We start from the raw sequence: 27,200 nt of genomic DNA on the forward strand, positions 1-27,200 counted from the left end.
CGCCCCCCGCAGGAGCTGGACCCTCCGCTTCCTCCCCCCGACTTTTGTCCCCAAGGGAGGGTCAAGCGCTCCTTTGCACAGGGAGCCAGAAGCACCTTAGCCAAAGGAAGAGCCAGCACTGGACCCGTTCTCCGCGCCCCCTGCCCCCCCCGCTCCCATTTCCGTCTGTCCTGAGCCCCAGCTTCATCCCTGCCGTCCGGACGCATCACGCAAGACACGCCTGGCCAAGGAGGCCGGGAACCTGTGCAGCGGCTTTACTTTATGCGTGGACACGGAGGTTACAAAAGAACGGAGACGCCTTTTGCTCGCTCGAGAGTTTTCCCAGGCCTCCCTCTGCCCAGCCAGCCTGCCTGGCTTTCTGGGGGCCGGGAGGGGCCGGCCGGGGGCGGCTGGGCTTCCCTGCCAGGGGCGAAGCAGAGGCATCCTGAGCCTGGGTCCAATGCGGGCCTACTGGCGCTGAACGAGCAGCTGGCGTTCCTTCCAGATGGTTGGGGGAGGGGAGGCTGGGCAGCCGCACCCCGGGGTCTCCTCCGGGGCCTGCAGGGCCTCACTTGGTCTCCACAGGCCGAGAACGGGCAGGGAGGGGCAGAGTCTGCAGCCCTGCTTAGGATGGGCCCCTTCAGGCCGGCTGGGGAGGGGCAGGGACAGTCTTGCCTTCCTTTCTTTGGGAGCTGAGCTGGGCGCTGGTGGGGGGCTGCTGGCATGGCTCCTAACCCCCCACGCCACGCCACTCACACCCAAGGCGCAGGGCAGTCCCAACTGAGCAATCCCGCGCCTGGTTTGCCCTGGACAGCCACCAACTGGGCTGGGGGGCAGGCAGGTGGCAGAGGCTGCCCCACACGGCCGAGCCCTCCCCGGGGGGGGAAGAGTATTCCCTGGTGCTCAAGAGCGGAGGGTCAGCGTAGGCAGTCCCGGTCAGCGGAAGATCGCCCCCAGGCCAGGGTCCAGAGCAGGACAGCAGCATGGAGAGTCAGCGTGGCCCGGCCCCCTGAGCTCCGGCCCCCTCCCGCAGCCTGCTGGACCCCACTGGGGGGCAGCACGGGGGCCCGGGGGCACTTGCCCTTCGGCTTGGGCAGCCGGCCCAGGTCGGGCTGGTGCTTCAGGTCCTGCGCCTCCTCGGCGCTCTTCCAGGGCCCCCGGGAGGCTGGCCGGCTGCTCCGGTTGCGGCTCTTGGTGCAGTTCTTCAGGCTCTTGCGGGATCCAGGGCGCTGCCCAGACTGGGTGCCGTGGCCCCCCGCGGTGCCCTCCTCCTGTTCCGTGGAGGGAGAGAGGAGGGGCGGGTGGTCCCTGGGGGGCAGCTGGGGCCCGTGGGTCTGGTGCAGGGACTCGGAGGCCGAGCAGCCCCGGAAGGTGTCGGCCGGCAGCTCCTTCAGGTCCCGGCCGTGGAAGGGCTGGGGGCCCTGGCAGGGGACGGAGGAGCTGGAGCCCCGGAAGCGCCGCAGCCAGTCCCAGAGCGAGCGCGCCCGGCAGCCGCAGCTCCAGGGGTTCCCGTTCAGGCGCAGGTACTCCAGGGCGGCCAGGGGCGCCAGGGCCTCCCCCTGCAGCTCGGCCAGGCTGTTGTTGAAGAGGAAGAGGAGCGTCAGCTGGCGCAGGTCGTGGAAGGCCAGCCGGTGGACGCTCTGCAGCTGGTTCTGGTGCAGCAGCAGCCGGTCCAGGCTGACCAGGCCCCGGAAGGTGTCGGGCTGGAGGCTCCGGAGCTTGTTGCCATGCAGGAAGAGGTGGCTCAGGTTGACCAGGTCCACAAAGAGGTCCTCCTGCAGGTAGCCCAGGTGGTTGTCCTGCAGGTAGAGGTACTGCAGGTTGTGCAGGCCCCGGAAGAGCCCGCTCGGCAGGGCACTCAGGCCGCACTTGTACAGGTGCAGCGCGTGGAGGTGGAGCAGCCCCTGGAAGGTCTCAGCTGCCAGCTCCCGCAGGTGCCGGTTGTCGCCCAGATCCAGCTCCTCCAGGCGGCTGAAGCCATGGAAGGCCTTGGGGTCGATGAAGGTCAGGTTGTTGGAGTAGATCCAGAGGGTGACGATGGAGGCGCTGAAGTGGCCGCGCAGCAGCAGCGAGATCTGGTTGTTCTGCAGGAAGATGCGCTCGCTCTCCGCCGGGATCCCCTCCGGGATGGCCAGGAAGTTGTGCGACTGGCAGCTGACCGTCATGGGCGAAGGGTAGCAGACGCAGTCGCTGGGGCAGCCCTCAAAGGCCGGGACCGCCAAGCCGAGCAGGAAGAGGCAGAGCTCCAGGCATCGCCCTGCAAGGAGGAGAGAAGGGCCAGAGAGTGAGCGGAGCCCAGGGGGACATGTGGACAGACACCCCCCCATCTGCCACCCCCGGACCCTGCTGGCCCCCCGACTGTCCTGGGCTGCCCCTTGCCCCAGGGCCACGGGCCACTCCTGTGCCCTAAAGCCAGCCAGGCCACCTCCCAGGTTGGATCAACGTAGCCCTCTCAGGGGGTCACTTCCGCTCTGTGTGTGTGTGTGTGTGTGCGCGTGCGTGTTTCTCCCTGCCCATCACTTGTACTAGCCCCGCCCCCTGCTCTCTTGGTCTCCTGGGCAGGCTCCTCCCCCTCAGAGCAGGAGTGAGGTCCTCCTTTGCCATCGGCCAGCCCTGGTGCCCCCCAGGGAGACCCCCCATTCTTCCCTGGTCCCGCACCAGCTGCCGCCCTCCCAGACGGCCTCCCAGCCATCCTAGCCCCGAATTCTGCAGGAGAGCAGGATCAAGGCCAGCCAGCCCCCTCCCCATCTATTATTTATTCTCTGAAATATTAATGCCCTTTGCCAAGTGGCACCAAGGTTGCTATAGCATCCGACTGCAAAAGACCTTTAATTGCCATTTGGGTTTTAATCTCCCCATTAAATATTCACTTATGCTGGGAGCACAAGTGAGCTGGGGGGGGGGAAGGGGGGACGCCCCCGACCTCTTCCGTTACTCCCTAAGTTCAGCCCCACCCTCGATTATCTGGGGTGGGAAGGCAAGGGTGGAGCGGACTGATAAGGGAGCCCCCAGGTTTCCCCTCTTGACCCCAAGGCTGGGACTACAATGTCCAGAATGCCAGGCGCCGGGGCTGCTTGGTCCCCAAATATTTGGGAGGGGTGTATGTTTGCTTTGGGCCGCGTACGTTTCACGCGAATTCCCCCCCCCCCCACACACACTTTCCCCCCCCTTAACCCTGCAGGCTCCGCACCGCCGGGCTGGGCTCTCCGTCCTTGTAAACCCCCGGGGGGTCCCCCTCCTCCTCCCCCCTTGACAGGCGGCATGGGGAGGGGGCGGCTCTGCGCTCGAGCCCCGGCCCTGAGGTCCGGTCCGCCCCGCGGCACCTCCGCCTTTCAGCCGAGCCCCGGCTCAGATGGGCAGCGCAGCAGCGGGACCCGGGTCGAGCGAAGGCGGACACGGCCTCCCGGGGCGCTTCGGGGTCGCCTCGCCCGGCCGCCGGCTGAAAAGAAGCGGCTCCCCGGGCGCTCCGGCGGCCCCTCCAGGTGGGCGCCGAGTAGCCCCGGCCGAGCGGCTCCCGCCTGGCCGGACTCGCTGTTCCGCCGCGGGGACCACTTGCCCGGGCAGCCTCGGAGCTTCCCGGGTTCAGCCTGCCGGGAGCCCCGTCGACCCGGCCGGGGACACGCGTCCTGCCCTCCGCCCGGGAGGCACCTCCGCGGGCCCGGCGCCTCGTTTACTGCCCTCCGCGCGGCCGCCGCGTCTTTCTCGCCGCTTCACTCGCCCGGCCCCGGCAAGGCAGCCTTTCCCGGGAGGAACCCACGGGGCTGTGCCCCCCCACCCCCAGTTCTCCCTCGATGGCTCCAGGCCAAAGGGCGCAGAGAGCGAGAGGTTGGGATGCCCTCGAGGTACCCCTTTCACAGCCCTTCACAAGCAGTTCCAGACAGAGGATGAGGAGGGGCAGGAAATGAAGTCAAGGGGGCCACCGGGGAGCTAGGGGGCCCCTGTCTGCGGAGGAGGGGCTTGGGCCGGGGGGCCGGTGTACTCACAAGAGCATCAACAGGGCCAAGCCAACCCTTCCAGCCGAAAACACACACACCCACACACCCCCATGTTGTTTCACCACGTTTTTCTGTGTGGGTTCAACCTGCTTAAACTCCCGTGGAGGCGTTGACTGGAAGTGGTTGGGATAAAAGTTTGGGAATAAGGAATCTAAAGGTCACCTGGGGTGGCTGGAAGGCAGACACCCGCCCCCCCAATTCCTCAGGAAGGCAATTCCCCAATTCCTCCAGGCAGCTCCCCCTCCCCCCCCTCCTCCCGGCCCTGAGTGGGCTTTCCTGCCCTGCTTTGAGGCCAGGGGCTGGCGGGGCGGGAGGGGCTGGCTGAACCACACAGCCAGCCTGGCCATGCAGGGTGGGCCCTGGCAGAACCAGCAGGCCAGCTGTTTGGAATTAGGCCTTCTGATGGAGCGACAGATGCTCCCCGTCCTCCCTTAATCGCCTGGCCAGCCTGGAGCATAAAAATCACGAGGTAATTTGGTCTTTGCCCAATTTGGCCAGGCAAGCTGTGGATTAATAGCCCTCCTGACCTCCCAGGGTGGCCCCGGGCAGCCCTGGCCTTCTCGGCAGAGGGCAGAATGCTCCCTTTGCCCCTTGCCCTGCCCCCCCAAAGCCCACCGGGACCCCAGAGACCGTGGCTGGAAGGGGAGGGGCTCCCATTTGCCCGGGAGGGGGCCTGCTTGCTCTGGGCACATGCAGGCGGGTGTGAGTGGAGGCCAGCCGGCCAAGTGGCACCACTGGGAGCCCCTTGAGAGGCCTGGGGAGGGTCTCTGCTCAGCCCTCCGATCCAGATCAGGGGACGATGGGCTCCGTGGCTCCTTTCCACTTCCAGGAAACGGGGGTTGCAAACCAGGATGGGTGAGAAGGCGGCCAAGCCCTCCGGGACCGGCTGCTCCCGCTTCCTACCCACCCTCCCGGTGGCTGCCCAGAAAGGCTCCGGTAGCTTGGCACGGACGGGCATGCAGGGCCCGGCTCCAGCCCAAACTGACCGCCGGGCTCCCTGGAGGTTTGGCCTTTGGGGAGCCATTGGGGTGAATGACGGGCATCCCAAGGACCTGGTTTGATGGGTCCTGAGTTCAGATTTGGCACAGGGCTTTATTTCCGTTGCTGCTGTGGATGTTTCCATTTCAATGCCTCCTTTTTGTTGCAGCTCTGAACGGCCGTTACCCGCCAGGCGTCCGTTTCGGCCGTGCTGGGCACCAGATTGATACCTCTAAAGGAGGAGATGAAGGGGGAGGTTGGCCTGCCCATCCCAGCAGCCCCCCGACAGCATTCAGTGAGGGAGGGGCTGCAGGAAAGAGAATGCGGACAGCACTCCCTGCGGGGAGTGAAGTCTCACCCCAGCAAGGGGAGGGGATGGGAGGCCATTGTCAGGGGAGCCCCCGCTCCCCCCTCCTCAGCTCACCACTTATTGCAATTTTAAAGCCGGCCATAAATCTGAAGTGTAATAATAGGTAAAATCAATACTGGACAGGCTGAATCTTGCCGGCCGCCCAGCCCAGGGGCTCCCCAGGGCCCTTTCCCTAAGCCAGGCGAATGAGTGCCAGGGGATCCGCTCCAGGTGCCACACCGAGGGCCTGGCCTGGCGGGGAGGGGAGGGGGAGAGGCCGGCTCATCCCAGCCTCCGATTCCTGATTCCTCCTCCTTTCCCCGGCCCCTCCTTGCCTGGGCAACAGGGTGGCCTTGTGTGGCGGTGGAGGAACCAGGGTGGGTGGGGGGTCTTCCAGAATCCTCCCCCTCCAAGGAATGAGCTCTCTGGCTGGGGGACGCTGAGGAGGGAGGCTGGGAGCCATTAGGGGGTCCGGACCTGGCCTGGTCACTGCAGCCCAACGGCTTGGGCTCACACAACGGGATCTCCCGGTCAGATGCGCCCTGGGTGGGGGTCTCTCAGGCCCCCAAGACCAGAGCCAACATAGGGGGCAGCTGCTGTGCCTTCAGGGACAGGGAGGGCGAGGCAGGGGAGATGGAGGGAGCCAGCCTGGCCAAAGGAGAAGCTGCCCAGGGTCTTGACCTTCTGAGCCTTCCCTGAGGGTGGAGGGAGGCTGGCATTCTCTGCCTCAAGAGGGAGGACTGGGCACCAGCCTCCCTGGCCGGCCCTCCCAGGGACTCCTCTCGGATTTGGCCGGTGGGGGGACCAGCCTGCTGAGTTGCTTGGCTGGCCAGGGTTGTGCCCCCACCCCCTGAGCCACCAGGGCAAAAGGAGGCCCAGCAAGGGGACCATGGATGCCTACAAGGGGTTGACCTGGGTGTGGGGTGGCACAGTAGGGGCAGCGCGAACCTGCCAGCTGGGCCTTGGCAGCCCCGTTTCATCTGCTTGTCTCTTTTGCGAGGCTGCCCAATTGCAGGATGACTTTGGGCGGCATTAAACACACCACAAATGGAAAATAACCACCATCCCAAAAGGAGCAGAAGCAGCTCCATTGTACAAGGGGCCTCTCCCCCCATTTACCGGGGGGGGGGAGCCTGGCTTTAAGGCCCCTTTAAACCAGGTGCCCTGAATTTCTGGGGGGTGATGACCTCACCCCATGGCCCTCGGAGTCCCCCTCTCCCCCACTGCCAACGCCAGCTGGATCCGGCCACAGAGACAAGAGGGGAGCCCTCGTGCCCCCCTCATGACCCCCACTGGTCGCTCAGAAACTACCCGGATGAGGGTCTTGAAGGCCCAGAGAGAACGAAAGAGCCACAGGTTGCACCCCCCAACCACAGCTCTGCCAAAGGTCACCCACCCACGTGCCAAACTACCCCATGACCTGCAGCCCAAAGGAGAAGGGCCAAGAGGCCGTTTCTTCGGGGCTCTTTCGAAGGGCAGTCCGACTTCTGGTCCGGATTTGTGGGAATGGCCTTGGGGGGCCGGAGGAAGAGCCCCCGGCTGGGGCACCTGCATTTCTCAGGGAAGCCCTTCAGAAGGGACCCTCCCAGAGAACGAGGGGAGGGGGGAGGGAAATACCCCCAGTCTTGCAAAAATTCTGTTAATGCCACCTTGCAATCAAGGCCCAGTCAGTACTTGGGGTTGGGCCTCTCTTTCTGGACCCAAGGGGAACCTCCCCCCTTCTCGACGGCTTCCCTGGAAAAGGAAAGGGGAGAAGGGACCCAATTCTCCAGGTTTCTTTGGGTCGAGCAATGGCTTCTGGAGGAGGCCATGCGTCGCTACACGTCAGGCAAAAATGCCCCCTCCCCCCACTTCAGCCAAGCGGCCACTGCTGTACGGAGCCCCCCAGGCCTCACTCCTGAGCCACCTCCACAAGTCAGGAGTGAGTGGGGGGTCTCTCAAGGCGGCCAGGTTATAGTCCAGAGGATCCTGCCCACTTCCTCAAAGCCACCCCACCCAGATCACCCCGCTCCATCACTCTCCAGGCGCGCAAATGCAAGCACCTCTGCCTGCCAGATACCGGGGACACGCTTGGCCCTGGTCCTGCCTGTGGCCCTGGGACTCCTCCGTCCTCAGCCAGGAAAGGGGCCAACCAACACGGCAGCAGCGGCAGAAAGGCGGCACAGTCCAATGGGCGCTTCATCCCTCACGAGGATCTCCGCTGGGCACCTGGACGTTCCCCTGATGGAGGTCTTGGAAAACCAGGGGACCCCTTGGTCCGATGCCCAGGGAGGGGCTGCCATTCCAGGCACTGACAAGGCTTCTCCCAGAGTCTCCAGGGCCCACCTGGGGTGACCCTCTGAAGGGAGCAGCAGCAGCCAGTCCAAAGGCTGAACAATTGGCCCCTGGCACTGGCAGCAATGCCCTCTGCTCCCTGATGGCATCACAAATGTCCTGAGACAAACAGGTGCCAGGCACTGGATGACTTGGAGCAGATCCCCGGTTGCCATGGTGGCTCTGCGAATGCGAGTGGCTGCTGCTGCTGCTGCTCCTCCCGACTCTTTGCCACCTTGTTTACCTGCCAAGGCAGGTGGCCTCTCACTGCAGGAGAGGCCCTGACAGAAACGAGCGAGCGAGCGAGCAGCAACCTGCCTCTCCTGAGAGAGCAGCGGCCAGGAGGGACCGGCCTCGGCGGGCGAAGGCAGGCAACCGGGTTCTGTGCCGAGGTTCACCTATGCAGGTGCCTCAGGAAAGAGCCCGGGGCCAGAGCCTCCCAGGCGATTGTTCCTCTGTCCCGGGGAGCAGCTGAGGATGGGTGGGGGGCGGAGGTGCAACGTGGGCATAGTGCAAACATCCTTGAAGCCCCTCCACCCCCGCAGGGCATAATGCCCTGGGCTCGGCCACCTGGCCTGAGTTGCATTTCAGCTGTGGGGCACCCTTTCCCTGCCCAGCCCTGGGGGGGCGGGGCGGGGGGGCTGCTGCCTCGAAAGCAAGCAGTCATCAGAGTGAAGAGGCCCCCTCCTTCTGCCCGCCCCCCCACACTCTTGGGAGGGAAGGGCCTACTGCCGCTCAAAATCTGGGCCAGCCCCTGGCATCGCCCCTCTCCTGCCCACCCTCCAGGGAGCAGCAGTGGGGCTGGCTGGGACCCATCGCCTCCTTGGGAGCGTTCCTGCCCCCTCCCCAATATGGGACCAACAACCTCTGGTGAGGGATTTCTGCTCTGCCCCTTTTGGCTCCCCTCCCCGCCTTGAATGTACCCCTGCGACTTGCTCCCCCTGCCCCAAAGCCCCTCCCAGCCCCCTCAGGCTCCTTCCCAGCTGCAGCCCGCCTGGCAAAGAAGTTCCCACGCCCCAACTTCAGGGGTGGGAGTGGGAGGGTTGCCGTGGCGGCCTCTCCCCCACGAATCCCTCCCCGCCCTGGGGCCTGCGCAAGTTGGCCTCGGTGGGAGTGCCGGGGCTGCTTGGCCCAGGAGCAGGCGAGGTGCCCCGAGCCTGTGGCCAAAGCCTGAGTGGGCAGAAGAAGCCGGTTTCGTCCCTGGGCGCGAGCGGGGGGGCGGGGCTCGCTCTCCTTCTGCCCCAGTCCCTGTGAAGGAAAGGCGGGCGGGGAAACCAAGGCGGCTCCCCCGGCCGGCCGGCCGGCCTCCAAAGGCGCCGCGGCCTTTGCAGCGCCTCGCCGGAGGCCTTTGCAGCCCACCTCAGGCGGCGGCGGCGGCGGCTGGAGGCCAAGCAGAGCCGCCTGGAGCTGGGGGGCGGGGGAGGGAGGCGGCGGCTCGCTCCCCGCCTGATGGCCGCTGGTAGCCTTGATCTCCAGCGCAACATCTGCAGCTTCCCCGGCTCTTCCCTTGAAGCGCGCGGCCCCTTTGCGCTCGGCGCTTTGCAGGCGCTTTGCGGCGGCTCATTTATGCAACACCGGCCTTAAGCCGGCACCCGAGGGGCTGCTGCGGAGCCGGGGAGGCCGCGCCGGGCGACGCCCGCTTTGGGCCGCTTCTCACGTGGCAGCAGCAGCCACAGGCCCGCGGGGCCAACGGCCCGAGGGGCTCGGCGTGCAGCTGTGGCGGCCGAAGCTCCCCCAGCCCCGCGGCTAGTCCCGAAGGCTGCGCTGGAAAGAGGCGGCGGCGTCGGCATCCCGGAAGCTCCGGCCGGAGCGTCTCCTTCTGGCCTCGTCTTGTTGGGCAGCCGGTGTGTGAGAGCCCCCAGGGCCAGGGGCAGTCTCCCTCTCTGCCAGGGGCACCCGAAGGCGCCTGAATGGCCAAAGGGGACCCAGGGCTTCTGGGCAGGAAGCCTCCAGAACCTTCCAAGACCAGGCTCATGCGTGGGAGGCCCTTCTTGGCACTGCCAGGGGCACCAGGATGCCCTTGTCTGCGCCAGGCTCTCCTCTTCCAGGAAAGGAGCTTGGGATGGAGCCCTCTGGCCTCTGGCCAGTGCCATCACCGGGCACTTTCTCTGGGCTGCCACTTACTGGCGTGGCCTCCCTGCTCTTAGGTGGTGCCCCTCTCTTCCCTCATGCCAGCTGTCCATGTGCCAGGTGGAAGAACTGTGAGATCACGGCACCGGCCATGGGACCCCCCCCCCCCACGAAGAGACTGCTGGGGGGAGTGGGGCTGGAAAAGATGGGGTGGCCCAGGAAGAGGAGAGGCAGCCCAGCTGACACCCCACCCTCCGTGTTCGGGGGAGCAGGAGCTCCCGATCCTGGCAGGTTCTGTCTTCTGCACCCTCTGCCCTATTCCCAGGTTGGGCCCCAATACGCAGGCGACATGGGGAGCCAGCTGGGCCAAGCCAAACCTCTCGCTGCCCAGGGCAGCCTTCCTGGGGCTCCACCTGGGCCGACACCTTTGCTTCCCCCACCTTCCCCACACCCCATGCGCACAAGAGACAGATTGGATCAGGGAGAAACCTCCGTCCTGGCCAGGCTGGGAAATGGCTAGGAGGAGCCGTCCTGCGCAAGGAGAAAAGTTTGTCCTGAGGTGCGAACCCCCCAACCCAGTCAGGCCCTCCCTCGGCAGAGCGGGAGAAGAGCGGCCTCTCTCTTCTGACCTCCAGGCCACCCAGGGCCACCATGCCCAAGGGAGAAGGGGGCAGTGAGGCCCTGAAGCCTCCCCAGCAGGGCCGCTGGCGCAAGGGCTGTGGGTACAGCACCAGATCCAGGAGGGCGATTTGGCCCCTCCTGGGAAAGCATCTTGGCTTCACAACAGAACCAGCCCACCCACCAACCGCCCGGCAAACCCTGAGCAGCCTGGTCCCAGCCCAACTGGCCAAAGTTGCTCAGGTGGCAAATGAATTTATCTATGTTCTACCAGATTGAGCTTCCCCCTTGCAACCCCCTCCTCCTGGGAAACAAGGGGGCAAACCATGCCATCTGTTGGAAACCTGGCACACACACAGGGCACCCCCTGGTCCCCCGGCCAAGCTGCAGGGACCCCTTTGCCACTTCCCCCCTCCTGCCTGGATGGTGCCCGGATCGGCCGCTCTGCGTCCAAGAAGCCCCCAGCCCTCCCCCAAGGCATCAGAGAGACCCTGCCAGCTCCCCCACTGCCCCCCCCCACCTGCCTGTGGCCGATGTGAGTGCAGCCTGCCCACTGGCCCTGGCAGCCCGCCCCAGCCAGCCGCAGCAGGCCCATTAGCCGCCTCTAATCCAATCACCCAGGCAGGCCAGCCAGAGTCCAGGCAGCCGATCGATTGGCCCCCTTCAGACAGTCTGATTCACACATAATGGAGTCAGCGCCCCAGACACGCTCCATTAGCCTCGGCCCTGGGAGCAGGTGGCTCTGCCGTCCCCTGGAAGGGCGAAGGGAAGGGGGAGGCAGGGGCCCTCTTCCCTCCTGGGTGGGTGGGTGGGTGGCAGCAGGGCCAGGTCAGCCTGGGGGGAGGTAGGACCGGGGAGGGCTTAGCAAGGCACCCTTTGAGTCCCACAGCAAAACTGCCCCCAGGAGCAGCTGCTGCCAAGGGGCAGCGGAGGCCAGGTGGCAACCTGGGAGAGAAAGAGGCTGCGGGGGAGGGGTGGAATTGGGCCCAGGAAGAGCCTTGGGCAAGAGCCAGATCTCAATGGTCCATTAGGGGCCTGGGAGGAGGTCAGTCAATAGCCTTGCTCTCTGCTGAGCGGGGCGGGGGGGACAAGGGGGGGGAAGCTCCAGAGAAGCAGCTCCAGGTCACCAGGTGGTGCTTTGTTCACAAATGCCAACATCTCCCCCCTCACCATCCAAGACCAAAGCCAAGCCCCACGTGTGGCCCGGGCACTCCAGGTCAAAGCTCCCATACCCTGGCTCAGGCCCAGGGCTGTCCGATGGCTACGAACTCCCAACACAACCCCTGCAGCTGCCCGCAGGAGGGCAGATTGAAGTGCCCAGACTGTCCGCCTAGGGGGCTCTGCTGCTGACTAAGACGACCTCAAGCAAACGGGCAGGGAAGCTGGCACAGCTGCAGCAGCCTCACTGCAGTCCCACTTTGGCTACTCGTAGAGCGGCACACCGGGAGGCCTCTGCCCTCTTTGCTCAGCCAGCTGTGCTGCCTGGGGAATTCTGGGAGTTGAAGTCCACAGGTGCTAAAGTTGCCAAGGTTGGACGCCCGAGGAGGATGCCAGGGGGCCAAGGTTTCATTTGTTGTTCAGAAATGAAATGAAAAGCCGTGGTAATGCCAACACAAGACTTTTGGTATTGTAAGGAAGTAGATGAAAGTAGAATTTCCTTCTTTCCCCCACTTTTACTGCCTGTCTTTTTTCATATCTAATTTGTTAATTTGTATTACTTATTTTATTCCATACGCAATCAGTTTGAGTTGCTGGTTGTGCTTGTTTCTAATGAGTATTATTTAAGAAAATAAATAAAAATGCTATAAAAAATTCAAGAGTTTTCATTCATTTACAACATCCATTAAAACACTAAAAATTATAAGAAAGCAAATAATAAAATAACAGAAAGCAAAGGAAGCAATTAAAAGTTTGAAAACCAGTGCAGCTCTGATTAAAAATGTTGATCTGTTTCTATCACTGATTGATTGATCTGATCTGATTTCATTTGTATGGCTGCCCCGCCCCCCCCAACTCTTGTATAGCCAACACCCAGTCCCACCCCACTGGTCCAGGGCCCCATCAAAAGCTCCAAAAGACACCCCACCCCCCCGGGCTCACTTCTAGCCTGACTTCCCCAGGGGGAAAACGGGTGTTTCAAAGGCCAGGCTGTCTGACCGGGGGAAGGAGAGGGAGCTGCGGCCCAGAGGCCAGTCTCCTGGGGCCCCTTAGATGGAAGGGCCCCAAACAGGCCACTTGGGCTGCATCTCCTGCGGGGGGCAGACACAACCCCCATAGGGGCCCTGGGAATAACGGGGGCTCCCAGAACGGCCCATGGGAACAACCTGGAGTAGCAGTGCAGAGCGGGGCCACCCACAGCCTTTAGAATTCTTATGGGGGTGCTTCAAACTTAAGAGAAACTCCACGAATTCTGTTCATTATAGAGGGAGGGAGGGAGGGAGGGAAGGAAGGAAGGAAGGAAGGAAGGGAGGGAGGGAGGAAATAAAGAGGGAAGCGGAGGAACGGAAGGCTGAACAATCCCAGCCTGGGAAATCTGTACAAACAGGATTCCCCACACACACACACACACCTGCCAGTGGGTCTGAGGGTCTCCCCAAGGCCACCTTCCAACCTGCCCCTCAAGCCTGCCCTGGCCTCAAGCCGGTTGAGGCCCACAGCAAAGAGAAGCCCCTTCTCAACTCCCAGGACAGGGTCCCCCTTGGCGCTGCAAAGCCGCCGCCACTTGCTGCTGCCCCCCAGGCCCCGGGGGCTCCGGCCACAGGCTCCCCCTGAAGGGCTGCCAAGTGCCTGGGCAGGGCTGCACTGGGGGCAGAGGCTCCAGGGCTCAGTTATCCAGGCCTCCTTCCCTGGGATCCCCCCAGGGCTCAGCCTGCTGGGTCCAGCTCTGCTTTGACTAGCCAGGCTGCCCCTCCCTGCTCTGCCGGCCTTCCTCCTCGGGGTGTCCTTCAGGCCCCCATCTTCCTGGAAAGGCAGCCTGGCCCAGGCCCCACGGCGGCTACCTGCACCGGCCTAGAAACTCGGTGCATGCATGCGTGTGTGTGTGTGTGTGTGTGTGTGTGTGTGTGTGTGTGTGTGAGGTGGCCTGCCTCCTTCTCCTGGCATCAGGGGTTGGTGCTTGGTGTAACCAGCTCAGGCCAGGTCCTGCTGGGGAAGGCCCAGGCTCGCCTACAGCAACAGCTACAAGGAGGGAGGGAGGGGGAGGGCTCCTTCCTTTCGGAAACCATTGGGAGGAGCTGCCCTGCTGCAAAGGCCCAGCCCTCTGCAGGGGGCGGGCAAGGGGAGGGGCAGAGGAGCAGACACCACCTTCCGGCTGGCATCTGGTGCCTGGCATCTTTGGGCATCAAGATCTTGAACTGTCGGAGCAGCAGTCGCTCTCCATCTTTGGGGGGGGCGTGGGGGGGGGCGTAAGCAGCAGCAGATGGGATCCAGCTCTTGCCCACTGCAGCCCTGTTTGTCCAGCCCTTCGGGATCCCGCCTGTCCTGCGCCCCTCGGGCTGCCCAGGCAGTGGATGGCCAAGCCTCTTTGCCCTGAGGCTGGTGGGCCTGGGCACGACCCTGGCCCAGTCAAACTGGCCAGCTGGGCACCAGGATTGATCGACCGACTGGGCGATCTCCAGTCGGTGTCGATCACATAGACAGACTTTCTCTCGGGCGAGTATTCAGGATTAAACCAGGAAAGACTAGTCGCCAAACGATAAACCCTCTTGGGTAAAATATTCTTCTGCTTGAGATCCTAAGACTCAAGTATCCTATGCTCCTCCAGGAAGGGATCCCGTGGAAGGGGAATCGTCGCTCTTTCTAAGCAAAGACGGAGCCCCACAAACACTCTGGCATGACTGGAATGGGTAAAAGGGGGGGGGACACGACATAAATGCCCCCCTCCCATTCAACATTAATCCAGGAACTTATTTTTATGCCACGTAGCCCCAGGCTGTCGGCTGACCCACCTGGGGCCCCCACTGGAGGGCCCCACGGAGCCCCTGGGCAATCTATCCTGACCCATTCACTTTCAGCCAAGGGGCCCCCAGAAAGTGGCTAAGACTGCGGACCAACCAAGAACATGGGAGGGGGGGGGCTCAGTGGGTGTCCTGTGTGCCTTTGAACCCTGGGCAGAGCCACCCTGGTGCCCCCCAAAGGAGCCTGGAGTGGGGGTCACTGAATGGGAAGCAGCAGCTACCAATCCAGGGCCCCCCTTGCCCCCCCTTTTCTCTTGGGGCCACTCTCAGGGCCCCTGCAGCTTCCCAGCACAGGCGGGATCCATTCCTGGGGAAGCATTTTCTGCAGGGCCTCACCAAGGCCGGCACGGGAGTCACTTGCCAGAAGTGGGGATGGTGGGCGGCCGCCCCCCCTTCCTTTCAGAAACTGCCCCAGGAGGAGGGGGGGGAACGTAGAGCCATCCAGCCATTCATCCAAAGTCCAGCAATGCAGTTCGGGCTCCTTAGCAGGTCAAGCCCGGTGCGGGGAGGGACGCAGCGAAGGCCTGGTTGGCCCGCGGGGGTGGAAGATCCAGCTGGGCCCTTTCAGCCCCCCCCCCCCGCTGCCTTCCCCTCCTCCTCTTTCCCCGAAGAGCAGGCGCCGTCCAGCCCCCCCGTCCTCTGAAACCCCCAGGCGTTGGGATGCCCCTCTCCCCCCCGCCCTTCGTGCCCGGCAGCTCCACCTTTGCGGCGGCGGGGGCGTGGGGGGATGTTGTTGGAGCGAAAGAGGCTCGTTCCGGAGCGACCGCGGGGAAAGCAAACAGCGGCCGGCCCCAAAGCGCCGTCCGGGCTCCGCATCCTCTCAGCTCCTGCGCGAGGGAGGCATCCCCGCAGAGAGCGGCCTGCCAGCCGTTTCCAGACCCGCCGGGCCCCGCTCGCTCCGGGGCCTTTTGAAAAAGGACGGAGGCTTTCCGCAGCGCCCGAGCCCGAGCAAGGCCAGCAGACGCCGCTCCCTTGGCCGGCGGGGGCCGCGGGCGGAGCAGCTGCCGCCGGTCGTGCCCGGGTCCGGCCTGGGCCGCCTGCCGCTGCTGCCGCTGCTGCTTTGGCAAAGGGAGGCGCCGGCCGGCAGGGCAGCCCCCGGCTCCTCTTCCCGCCTTCCAACTCGCTGAATTGGCGGCAGAGCGAAAGCAGCGGGAGCCGTTCGCCTCTTGTTGATGTTTTGCACAAAAAACCCGTTTGCGGCTTGGAAAACAACTGCTGCGGGCCAAGCCAGGCAGGCCCGGGGGCGGCGGCGGCGGCGGCGGCGGCGGCTGCAAGCTGAGCCCGGGACCCCTCCGCTTCTGCCCCGCTGCCGGTTCGCCCGGCACTGAAATACAGGCGTGGGGGGCGGTGACACGGGGAATTTACAATGGGTCGCTGGGGCGGGGCGGCCAGCCGGGGCCTTCCAAGTGAAGCCTGGCTCAAAGCTCTACACACACACACACACACACACACACACACACCCAACCCTCCTGCCAGTGACGGGAGGGTGGCGGCAAGCTCCCCTGGTCCCCTGAGCTGCTGGGCTTGGGAGGCACCGAGCGGAGCCGCCCTGGCTTCCATCCTACAGGTGGGGTTGTGGCCCCTTGGCACCCCTGGCCGCCTGGGGATGGGGCACCAGTGCTGGGACAGGCCTTGGGGGAGGCGGAGCTGCAGTTCTGGGGAACATCTGCTCTGCAAGCTGGGGGGAGGGGGGGCTCCTCCTGTGCCCACAATAGCTCCAGCCCCTACGGGTGGCCTTGATCCTGGGCAACTCCTAGCTTAGCTGGCTGCCCTGCTGCCTCCCTGCTGCCCTCGGTCTTCCCAGGCTGCAAGTGCCCCATGGCTGCCAGCAGGAGCTCCTCCTCCCTGGCGCTTCCTGGGGGAATGTGGGCCCCAACCCACAAACACAGTGGAGCCCCCACCCCCTTTGCAGACGCCTTGGCTTGGCTGACCTGCGTGCGTGTGTGTGTGTGTGGCCCAGCTTTGGCCAGGAGGGAAGGGGTCTCGGTGGGGTGAATGCTGTCCAGTCTTCTCCCTTGCTGTGCCGGGGGGTCTGCCTCCCCCTCCTCAGAAGCCGGATTAATGGCCCTGTGCTGGTTCTGTCACAGGCAGAGGGAGGGATTCTTCCCGGAATTTACAAGTAGCTCCATCGGAGGAATAAACAGCCCAGATAAAAATTACCTTGTCACAGCGCAGGTGTGATAGATGTACCAGACACACCGTGGCATCATTTGCCGGGCAGAGATTATCATCTGTACGGGAGCCCTGGCCAGATGGCAGGGGGCAGCGCAGCCCCTACAGACCCCTCTCTGGCCTCCTCCACTCTGGCTCACCTGCGGGGGAGGCTCAAGAAGGAGGGGGCCACAGGACCAGGCTGGGGACTGCATCCAGTGCAGGAGTTCCCAAGCCGAGCAGATGCTTTGGGGGGGGCTTGGGGGGGTCCTTTTATTAAACTGCTGACAGTCTGAAACTTTCCTCTTATTCAGTGGGGAAAAGTTTGGGTGTACACAAACGCACAAACCACACACCCATGCAGAGGCATGTCAGCGGGGGTCTTTCCAGAGGGGGGATTCTACCAGTTCTGTCCTCTGTAGAACCGGTTGCTCTGAAAAGCAGCAAACAGAGAGCATACACAGAACCGGTTCTATGTGTGCTGCTGTTTTGGCCAGCCCGCCTGCCCGGGCTTTTACCTGACCTTTATTTCCTGCACAAAATGTAAAATCACCAAACCAGTAGTTACGCCGGTCGGATCCCACCCCTGTGCTTAATACATACATTATTTTTGTACATAATTCTGTATTATTCTTGCTGTGAGGATGATGACCGTGATGGTGATGGTGAAACCTTTTAAACCTGGAGTTTGTCCGTCATCTGCTGGGCACTGTCCCACAGCCTTGTCAGTTTTTTTTGGGGGGGGGCGCTAAGTGCCATCTAAATGCCAGAAAAAGAGAGAGAGAGAATGGACCCTTGGAAGGTGGCAGAAGAGGCACCCTTGTGGCATCAGTGGGGGAGGGGTGGTGGCCAAAGGCCTGGTGGGAAGGGCTCCCGGAGCCTTGGCATATGTGGGCTGTGGCGATGGGCAGCCCTAATTTCTGCGCAGCTGGACCAGGCGTTTCCCCAGGGTGGATGCTCTCTGGGATTCTGCATGCCTACACTAGACCAGGGACAGACTGGATGACCTCTGAGATCCCTTTCGTTCTGTCTGCTGCCCAACCCCTGTTTCCCCGCCCCCAACTATGTCTGCCAGCCTCCCCTCCTCTCCTGCGGCTCCCCCTGGTAGACCCCCTATCCCCCCCCGTGGGCGGTGGGTTGCGCCTCCTGGCCCCTCCCGGCCCCTCCGCCCTGCAGAGCTTTGGCCCATTAATCAGCCCGCGGCCTTATCCAGCCCCTATTTCACAAGGGCTGCCAAAGGGAGGCAGGAGGTAAAACCAGATTGAAATGCGGGTCTGTTTGCTGTTTTCTCCAATGAAATGGCGCTGGGTAAACAGCAGACGCTCCCAGTGAAATCCCAGCAGGCTTAAACAATAAACCTGGTTACAACCTCAATCTAGTGAAGATATCGGATCAGAAATTGCTTCAAAAACATGTCAACAGCCGCCCTCCCTCCTCCTCCTCCTCCTCCTCCTCCTCCAAAGCCAGCTGGCCGCCCTGGTGCCCTCCTCCTGCCACTCAAGCCACCAGAGACCCCTCTGGCCCAGGGTGCCCCCCCCACGCCTTGCCCCCTCCCCTGGAGGCAAGGACTCCCTTGGCAGGCAGACCCCAGGGCTGACCCCGGGAATAAGGGGCAGGGGGCTGAGCCCGGGGGGGCCTCTTGGGCTGCAGAGGGCAGCTGAGGCAGCCCCCCCCGAGGAGGGGGCTCTTGGGTGCTCCTGCCATGGCTGCAGGCCGGAGGCCCTTCCTGGGCTGCAGAGAGCCAAGGGCTCCCTGGGCCCCTTCCCTATTGCTCCCCTGAACCGCTCGGCTGAGGGATGTGGGGCCTCACTTCCTTGGAGGAGCTGCCCCCCCCAGATGTGGCAGCTTCCCTTGGCACAGGGGCCACCCTGACTTTGCCCCCCCCCCCCATCTGGGCTCTGCTGCTTGCTCCCATCCCCCACAAGCCATGGGGCAAAGAACCTCACCCCTCACACACACACTTAGGACGATGGTTAAGATGGCCAGAGCCTGGCCACCGAGGAGGAGGAGGAGGAGGAGGAGCCGTGAAGCAGCCCCTTCTGTCCTCACAGCTGCCAGGCATCCTCAGGGCCCCCCGGCCCCCCACCCCTTTGCTGAAAGAACAGGTCCCATTATCCTCAGCCAGACTGGAGCTGCAGTCCCACCCTTCTGGAGACCCGGGCTGAGGAAGGCCTGTCTGGTGCTGGGGGGGGGAGGTCTGGGAGGGGACTCTGTCCAGGAAGCAGGCCCCTTGGTCTGGGGGGGGTGCACAGTGCCCCCTCCCCACATCTGGATGCTGGGGCAGCTGCTCTGGGACGGGGGGCTGCCAGGAGGGGCCAAGGGTCAGGGTCGGAGCCTGCCTAGAGCTGATGGTGGGACCAGAGGCAGCGGGAGGCTGGCTGGATCCGCGGGAGAGTTGGGGAGGGGGCTGCAGGCAAGCAGGCAGCAGAGGAGCAAAGCTGGGCCCTGACGGATCAACCTCCTTGTGCAGCTGCTGCAGCGGCGGCGGCGGCTGCAGGTGGGAGGGGAGGCAGGCAGGTGGGGGGAGAAGCTCCCCCTGGATCCCATGAAATATTCACCTTGTTTTGATGTGCTGCTTCCCCGCTCTATCGATCAGAGGTGAGAGGAGCTGCCAGCAAGAAGAGGCCAAGTGGCGTGTGCGTGTGTGTGTGTGTGTGTGTGTGTGTGTGTGTGTGTTTGCCTGCCCTGCGGGGGGTTCTGCACTGCCGGGCTACGCTTTGTTTCCCTCTGCCTGGCCTGCCCTGGGGGCGGGGAGGGGCATCTCCACACCTGTCTTTCAGCCTGCAGCCCAGGCGTGCAGTGGAGCAGGCTCCTGTCCGTCTCTGCCGCTGGGTGCCCAATCGGGAGCTGTGGGGGTCCCTGCATCCCCCAGGCCCAGCATGGATCCTATTCTATCAGATTGCCGGGGGACGGGAAGGTGCTCCATTGCATCAGCACCCAGCCCAGCTGATCCTTCCAGGAAGAGGCTCGGCCACCTTGGACTGTTCTCTGCCGGTTGAAAGCCTCCCCAGAAGCTGTAGCTCTCCTTGGCAGGGCAGGGGAAGCAAACCCCAGCCTCCCTCACACTGATGAGGTTCCCTAGCTGGGCCGTGTGACGTCTGCAAGGAAACCACCCGGCTCAAAGACGCTCCAGCGCAGCGGTGAGCAGCAGGACTTCAGGACTTCCTACTTTTGCCGACTGGGGCACCACCGGAGTCCAAGGGCACCCAGGAAAATCAAGCCAGTCTCTGCAGCCTCCAGGGGCTGAATAACGGCCTCCCAGCAAGCCGGCACGAGCCCCACCTTGGTCAGGTCAACTGCATCCCCAGCCCCTCAGACCTGGCAGCCTGCGATGGGCAAACCTTTTGTGCCAAACGATGAGTTTTGGGGGGACAACGTGGCCTGGTGGATGCAGGCAGCCCCACCTTGCCAAGCGGGGCAGCCAATAAGGCCCAGCCACTGGAGAGGCATCATCAGCCCGGAAAGGGTCTTGCCCTGAAGGCCCTGGTTCTTGCAAGGTCCGAGGTGCCCAGCTCTGCCTGCCTCCACAGGAGCGTCATGGAGGGTCCCTCAGGCGAGGCCACCCTTGTGGGCATGGAAGGCCTGGCAGGGCAGGCCCTGGAACCCCACCGGCTCCCCTCGCCCTCCACCCTCCGCAACCCCCTCAGCTACCTCTGGCTTTCCTGGGAGACCCCAACCCCTGAGGAGGGCAGTCAGGGGCCCGTTCTGCAGTTGACCCGGCAGAGAACCAAAGGGGCCATTCTGCCAAGGGCAAGATGGAAGCCTCACCATCCGTCTGCGGAGGCCACCGGGACGGGACGGCAGACGGGGGTGAGCTCTGCAGGAGGCCTCTGTGGCCAACCCCTGAAGGCCCCTCCAGGCAGGAAGGCCAGCAGCTGCCGGGGTCCTGAGACCCCTGTGGGGAGCATCTGCTCCACAGGGTGGCAGCCTGGGCAGAAAACTCCCCCACCCGCCACCCCGTCCCAGACATCTGCAGGGGCTCCTCCAGCCTCCGATGGGCCAGGCCGGGGAAGGGGACAACACACCGGGGACGAAGGGGCTGCTTGGCAAGGATCAGAAGGCCGCAGGGGTCCCTTGGCTGCAGGCTGGACATCGGACAATCTGGGTCATCTGGTGACCCCTAAAGGTCTGGCCAGGACACAGGCGAGCAGGCCGGGCTGCAGGCTGGACGTGGGCGGGCCAGGCCAAGGATCTGGGCAGCAGCAGCCCAGGGCCAGAGCTGGACCTCAGCCTCGGCCCGGCCCCCAGGCGCTTGGCCCATCTGCCCCTCACCAAAGGCGGGAGCCCCCGTGTCCCCCCGCACTCGGCCGCGTTATTCATCAGCTGGTCCTGGGCCAAATGGCTCCACGAGCTCAGGGCTGCTTTGGAGGAGGCGCCTTCATCAAACATTTAAGCGTAAAAGCAGCCCTGGAAACCACGCCAGGCAAATGGATCCAAACAGCCACTGGGGGGTGGGGGGTGGGGGGGTGGCCTGGAATCTCTTGCACATCAGCCCACCCAGGGCCTGAGCCTCCCCAGCCTGCCAGGGGGTCCGGCTTCTCCAGAGGGGCCACCTGTCCAGGGCAGCCACTAGCTGAGAGGGAGGAGGGAGGGATCTTCCACAGAAGCCCCCTCTCCAAGAAAGCCTTGGCTCAACCAATCCTGTTTTAAGAGCAGCTTTGCAGGATGTGCTCTGACCCCTGAGACCCTGGCGAGGCTCTTCGGCAACTGCTGGCACGCCAAGGCCCCCTCCTCCACCCTCTGCAGCCATTTTCCTTCTCAGGGAGGATGTTTACACACACACACACACACACACACACACTTTCTTCACCAGCCTGTGCAGGGACTGTGCTGAGGGTGGGGCAGCAGTCTCTGCCCCCACCCCCACCCCTGACCCAGCAGGCCCAAGCGGGGGGCTCTCTGTCCCAAGGGGTGGGTCGGCTGTGTTCCTGGCTGGGCCCCTCCACCCATGGAAGGCAGCTTCCAGAAGGAAGGAAGGGAGGGAGGAAGGGAGGATGGAAGGGAGGAAGGAAGGAAGGAAGGAAGGATGGAAGCAGGGAGGGAGGAAGGGAGGATGGAAGGAAGGAGGGAGGAAGGAGGGAGGGAGGGAGGATGGAAGGGAGGAAGGAAGGAAGGAAGGATGGTGGAAGGAGGGAGAAAGGGAGGAGGAAGGAAGGAAGGATGGATGGAAGGAGGGAGAGGGAGGGAGGAAGGAAGGATGGAAGGAGGGAGGAAGGAAGGGAGGGAGGAAGGGAGGATGGAAGGGAGGGAGGAAGGGAGGAAGGAAGGGAGGATGGAAGGAAGGAGGGAGGAAGGGAGGAAGGGAGGGAGGATGGAAGGGAGGAAGGAAGGAAGGAAGGATGGAAGGAGGGAGAGAGGGAGGGAGGAAGGAAGGAAGGATGGATGGAAGGAGGGAGAGAGGGAGGGAGGAAGGAAGGGAGGATGGAAGGAAGGATGGAAGGAGGGAGGAAGGAAGGGAGGGAGGAAGGGAGGATGGAAGGGAGGGAGGAAGGAAGGAAGGAGGGAGGGAGGAAGGAAGGATGGATGGAAGGAGGGAGAGAGGGAGGGAGGAAGGGAGGATGGAAGGAAGGATGGAAGGGAGGAAGGAAGGAAGGAAGGATGGGTGGAAGGAGGGAGAAAGGGAGGGAGGAAGGAAGGAAGGATGGATGGAAGGAGGGAGAGAGGGAGGGAGGAAGGAAGGATGGAAGGAGGGAGGAAGGAAGGAGGGAGGAAGGAGAGGATGGAAGGAGGGAGGAAGGAAGGGAGGAAGGAAGGGAGGATGGAAGGAAGGAGGGAGGAAGGGAGGAAGGGAGGGAGGATGGAAGGGAGGAAGGAAGGAAGGAAGGAGGGATGGAAGGAGGGAGAAAGGGAGGAGAGGAAGGAAGGAAGGATGGATGGAAGGAGGGAGAGAGGGAGGGAGGAAGGAAGGGAGGATGGAAGGAAGGATGGAAGGAGGGAGGAAGGAAGGGAGGGAGGAAGGGAGGATGGAAGGGAGGGAGGAAGGAAGGGAGGAAGGAAGGGAGGATGGAAGGGAGGAAGGAAGGAAGGAAGGATGGGTGGAAGGAGGGAGAAAGGGAGGGAGGAAGGAAGGAAGGATGGATGGAAGGAGGGAGAGAGGGAGGGAGGAAGGAAGGATGGAAGGAGGGAGGAAGGAAGGGAGGGAGGAAGGGAGGAGGAAGGGGAGGAGGAAGGGAGGAAGGAAGGAGGATGGAAGGAAGGAGGGAGGAAGGGAGGAAGGGAGGGAGGATGGAAGGGAGGAAGGAAGGAAGGAAGGAAGGAGGGATGGAAGGAGGGAGAAAGGGAGGGAGGAAGGAAGGAAGGATGGATGGAAGGAGGGAGAGAGGGAGGGAGGAAGGAAGGGAGGATGGAAGGAAGGATGGAAGGAGGGAGGAAGGAAGGGAGGGAGGAAGGGAGGATGGAAGGGAGGGAGGAAGGAAGGGAGGAAGGGAGGGAGGATGGAAGGGAGGAAGGAAGGAGGAGGAAGGAAGGGAGGATGGAAGGAAGGATGGAAGGAGGGAGGAAGGAAGGGAGGGAGGATGGAAGGAGGAGGAAGGAAGGGAGGAAGGAAGGGAGGATGGAAGGAGGAAGGAGGAAGGAAGGATGGATGGAGGAGGAGGAGGAGAGAGGGAGGGAGGAAGGAAGGGAGGATGGAAGGAAGGATGGAAGGAGGGAGGAAGGAAGGGAGGGAGGAAGGGAGGGAGGAGGAAGGGAGGGAGGGAGGAAGGAAGGAGGGAGGGAGGGAGGAAGGAAGGGAGAATGGAAGGAAGGGAGGGAGGAAGGAAGGGAGGGAGGAAGGAAGGGAGGATGGAAGGAAGGATGGAAGGAGGGAGGAAGGAAGGGAGGGAGGATGGAAGGAGGGAGGAGGAAGAAGGAGGAAGGAAGGGAGGATGGAAGGGAGGAAGGGAGGAAGGAAGGATGGATGGAAGGAGGGAGAGAGGGAGGGAGGAAGGAAGGAGGATGGAAGGAAGGATGGAAGGAGGGAGGAAGGAAGGGAGGGAGGAAGGAAGGAGGGAGAAGGGAGGGGAGGGAGGAAGGAAGGAGGGAGGGAGGGAGGAAGGAAGGGAGAATGGAAGGAAGGAGGGAGGAAGGAAGGAGGAAGGAAGGAAGGAAGGAAGGAAGGGAGGATGGAGGATGGAAGGAGGGAGGAAGGAAGGAGGAGGAGAGGAAAGGAGGAAGGAAGGGAGGGAGGAAGGAAGGAAGGAAGGAAGGGAGGATGGAGGATGGAAGGGAGGGAGGAAGGAAGGGAGGGAGGAAGGAAGGGAGGATGGAAGGGAGGAAGGGAGGAAGGAAGGATGGATGGAAGGAGGGAGAGAGGGAGGGAGGAAGGAAGGGAGGATGGAAGGAAGGATGGAAGGAGGGAGGAAGGAAGGAGGGAGGAAGGGAGGGAGGAGGAAGGGAGGGAGGGAGGAAGGAAGGAGGAGGGAGGGAGGAAGGAAGGGAGAATGGAAGGAAGGGAGGGAGGAAGGAAGGGAGGAAGGAAGGAAGGAAGGAAGGAAGGGAGGATGGAAGATGGAAGGGAGGGAGGAAGGAAGGGAGGGAGGGAGGGAGGGGCTGCCATCTCTGCCAGAGAGTCACTTTCAGGTTTAATCCTGGGGCTTAAAGGATTCTCTTCGCTGGGGTGGGGGGAGAGAGGCCCTGGGTGATCAGAGGAGAACTGCAGCAGGATGACAGGCAGCTGAGGGGGGAAGCAGAGGGGAGGGGCAGATCCCTCACCCTCCTAGGAGGGTTCAGAAACGGGGAGCAGGCAAGCCCCTTCCTGGGGGAGACTCCGCCTGGACATTTGGCCCCAATTTCTGTCGACCTTGGGGTCAGAACAGGGAAAGGGGGCCCTGAGGAAAGAGACACGGGTACGCAGGCAAGCCCTTCCCAACCAAGATGGCCCATCCCATGTGTGCCAGGGCTCCTCGGATGCTGGCAAGGAGGGCACCGGGGCACAGGCCCTCCCAGCTGCACCCAAAAGACCCTTCCCTACGGGGGCCCCAAAGCCCAAGAATCGCTCTGGGCCCCCCGTTTCCCTGCTCCCAAAGCGCACGGTCTGGCTGGGGAGCGGCCTGAGCTCGGCTGGCTTGGGCTGGTCTGGGGGTCATGTGTGGAGCCTAGGATGGGCCGAGCTGCTTAGCAGGAGGAGGGAGGGGCCGTCGGCCACCCTCTGCCAGCCCTCTGAAGCTTCCCACCTGATCCAAAGGGCCGGCCGGCCAGTCCCTCAAGGACACCACAGGCAGGCAGGCACTTTTCTGACCACCTGGGAGGGGGAAGATGAGGAGGAGTCCTGATCTCTCTCTCTCTCACACACACACACACACACACACACACACACACACACACACACACACAGCCCCCAAGCTCGGCCAAGCAGGGCTGCCATGCCCCGGGGTTGGCCCAACGCCATCCTGGCCTCTTCTTGGCCCAAAGGGCAGCTAAGAGCTGTGCTGCTCCACCCGGGGGTGATGGGTCAGGACCCCCAATGCAGGGCTCCCTCCCAGCAGCACCCACCGGGCCAGGGGAGGTGGCCACTTCCATCTGAGGAGCCCAGACCCGGGAGCTTTGCCTGGAGCCAAGGAGGGGCTTCTCCTCGGGACAGCCTCGCGGCTTCCCACAGCCCCCCCCGGCCGACTGCAATTTTTCCTAAAATAAGGCTTCTGTTTTCTATAATGAGCCTCGCACAGCAAAATATTATGCTGGCTCTTTGCATCCATGGGCTTCCTGCCCTCATCTTTATTCAAAGACAGATTCTACACCGAAATTACGCTAAACCAAGCTAAATCTCAAAAATAATAACACAACCATTGCTATGTCCTGATGACATTAAACACTCCCCAAATTAACACATAAATCCCAGTTTGCTGGCTGTGGCATCTAATGGCATCGGCTCTTGCTGGGGAAAACTTCAAATCACGGCTGAGAAAGCAGTGCTTGGCATGGCAGCCTTTCTCTGCGAAGAAGAGAAAGAGACCAACTCCCCCTGCCCCCAGGAGCTTTGGGCCGGATCAGCCACCAGGACCGAGAGCCCGGCTGGGCAGCCAGGGAATACCTGCCCCCGCCCCCCCCAATTCCCCCTGGCTGTTTGCGGGCAGTTGGAGGGTTGACAGTTCTTGGCACTCCCAGACGCCCAGGAGCCCAGTTGAAGGTGGGCCTGAACTCACGACAGGTAAATCTCATGCCACCCCCGAGAAGCCTCCCCTGGGCCCCACGGAGCTCCCCTCCGTGGCCGCTTCAGCCTCTCAGGCCGGAAAGACCCTTCCTCTTTCCTCCCATCCCTCTGGGTTGCCTTGGTCTGCCTGGAGGCTGCCCATGGGCTAACCTGCCTTGGCCCCCTGCCCTCGCTCTCTCTCGGCTGCGTGAGTGGAGGGAGGAGGTGGGCCGGGTCCACTGACGGCCAGCAAGAGGCCACAGACTGCCCATCGCGGCTGCCTTTGGATGCCCACCTTCCTGCAGGCCGGGCTCAGCCCAGAGGACGGGAAGGGCAGGGGCTCAGCCCCCCAACCTCTGAGCCGGGACCTGGCAGGGCGGGAGGGAGAAGGCCCCGTTCGGGAATGGCTTCCCATGGCAGCCAGGACCCGTGTGGGAAGCGAAAGCCCCTCCCCAGTGGAAGCCTGAGGCCAGCTGGTCAAGGCAGACCGAAGTGGGCCAAGACCACCTCCCAGGTTTCCTCAGGAATGCGCAGGAGGCCCAAAGGAGGACAGGGGCCCCTGCCCTGCCCGAGCCCCTCCTGCGCCAGACAGGGGAGGGCTGGGGGTTTGAGCCATTGATAAGCTCTTCATGGCCGGATGACCAATAGTCACCTGTCGAATATGGTTGAGAACAATGACAGAGACAGAAAAACTAGCTGAGACGTCACCCTGGGGAAACTGTCCCCAAATTGCACCAGCCACACCACCCCCGTTTATTGCAGTCACTACACAAAGCGGGGCCAGTGGACTTTGGGGGTTGGGAAGGCAGAGGGGAGGCCCTCCCTGCAGGGGGGGCGCTCTGCAATGGAATCGCTGTGGTGATGGCCCTTCATTGGGGAAAGATTTGGGGGGGGGTCAGCTAACGGAGCGGTCAGTCATCACCCCCCTTCCCAGCCCTTAAGAACAACCCCAGCCAGAAATGACACCACTCCCACCGTGGAAGTCGATGGTGCTATCACAGCTGTCCCAACACCCGTCCTGCACACCTGCGATACGGCATCCAGTTTTGGTCACCACTTCACAGAAAGAAACGCCGAGGCTTTGGAAAAAGTGCAGAGAAGAGCAACAGCTAAGAGGATCAAAGGCCTGGAGACTAAAACCTACGAAGGACGGCTGCAGGATTTGGGCTTGGCCTGTCTAGAGAAAAGAAGGACTGGGGGGGACGGGACGGGACAGGAGAGCAGCCTCCCAGTGGTTGAGGGGCCTCCACAGAAAGGGGACGGGGCCGACCTATTTTCCAAAGCCCCTGAGGGCAGGACAAGAAGCCGTGGATGGAAAGTAAGCAAGGAGGGAAGCAACCTGGAATTGAGGAGGAATTCCTGGCAGTGAGGACTGTTGATGCCCAGGCAGGAGACCCTCGGCCATTCAAGACCTCCAGGGATGGAGCACCCCCACCACGCCTGGGGGCAAGCGGCTTCACTGTCCTCCCGGTCAGGGAGATTCTGCTTAATTCCAGGTTGCTTCTCTCCAGGGGTGGGACTCTCCCAGTGCGCACCTATGCGCTAGAACCGGTTGTTAACCTTCTAAGCAGTTCGGAGAACCGGTTGTTAGAAGAAATTACAGGGCTAATCCTGTAAGCACGGCCAGGAAGGAAACATTCTGGGGTTGCTTACAGAAACTGCCTCTCCGTTGACCCTTATTA

General features: G+C 63.0%; 1 protein-coding gene across 1 annotated transcript in view; it reads right to left on the minus strand.

Moving 5' to 3' along the window:
- Nucleotides 1–239: 239 nt before the first annotated feature.
- RTN4RL1 (reticulon 4 receptor like 1) overlaps nucleotides 240–27,200 on the minus strand; it is a 32,328-nt gene continuing 5,367 nt past the window's right edge. Inside the window, exon 2 of the mRNA XM_087924019.1 lies at nucleotides 240–2,236. Within this exon, the coding sequence (XP_087780145.1) occupies nucleotides 897–2,236 (1,340 nt within the window). The 3' untranslated portion in view covers nucleotides 240–896. The remainder of the gene's footprint in view (nucleotides 2,237–27,200) is intronic.

This window comes from Pseudonaja textilis, chromosome 1 (assembly GCF_049901715.1).
Source record: "Pseudonaja textilis isolate UNSWEBS1 chromosome 1, rPseTex1.2, whole genome shotgun sequence".
Taxonomy (NCBI): domain Eukaryota; kingdom Metazoa; phylum Chordata; class Lepidosauria; order Squamata; family Elapidae; genus Pseudonaja; species Pseudonaja textilis.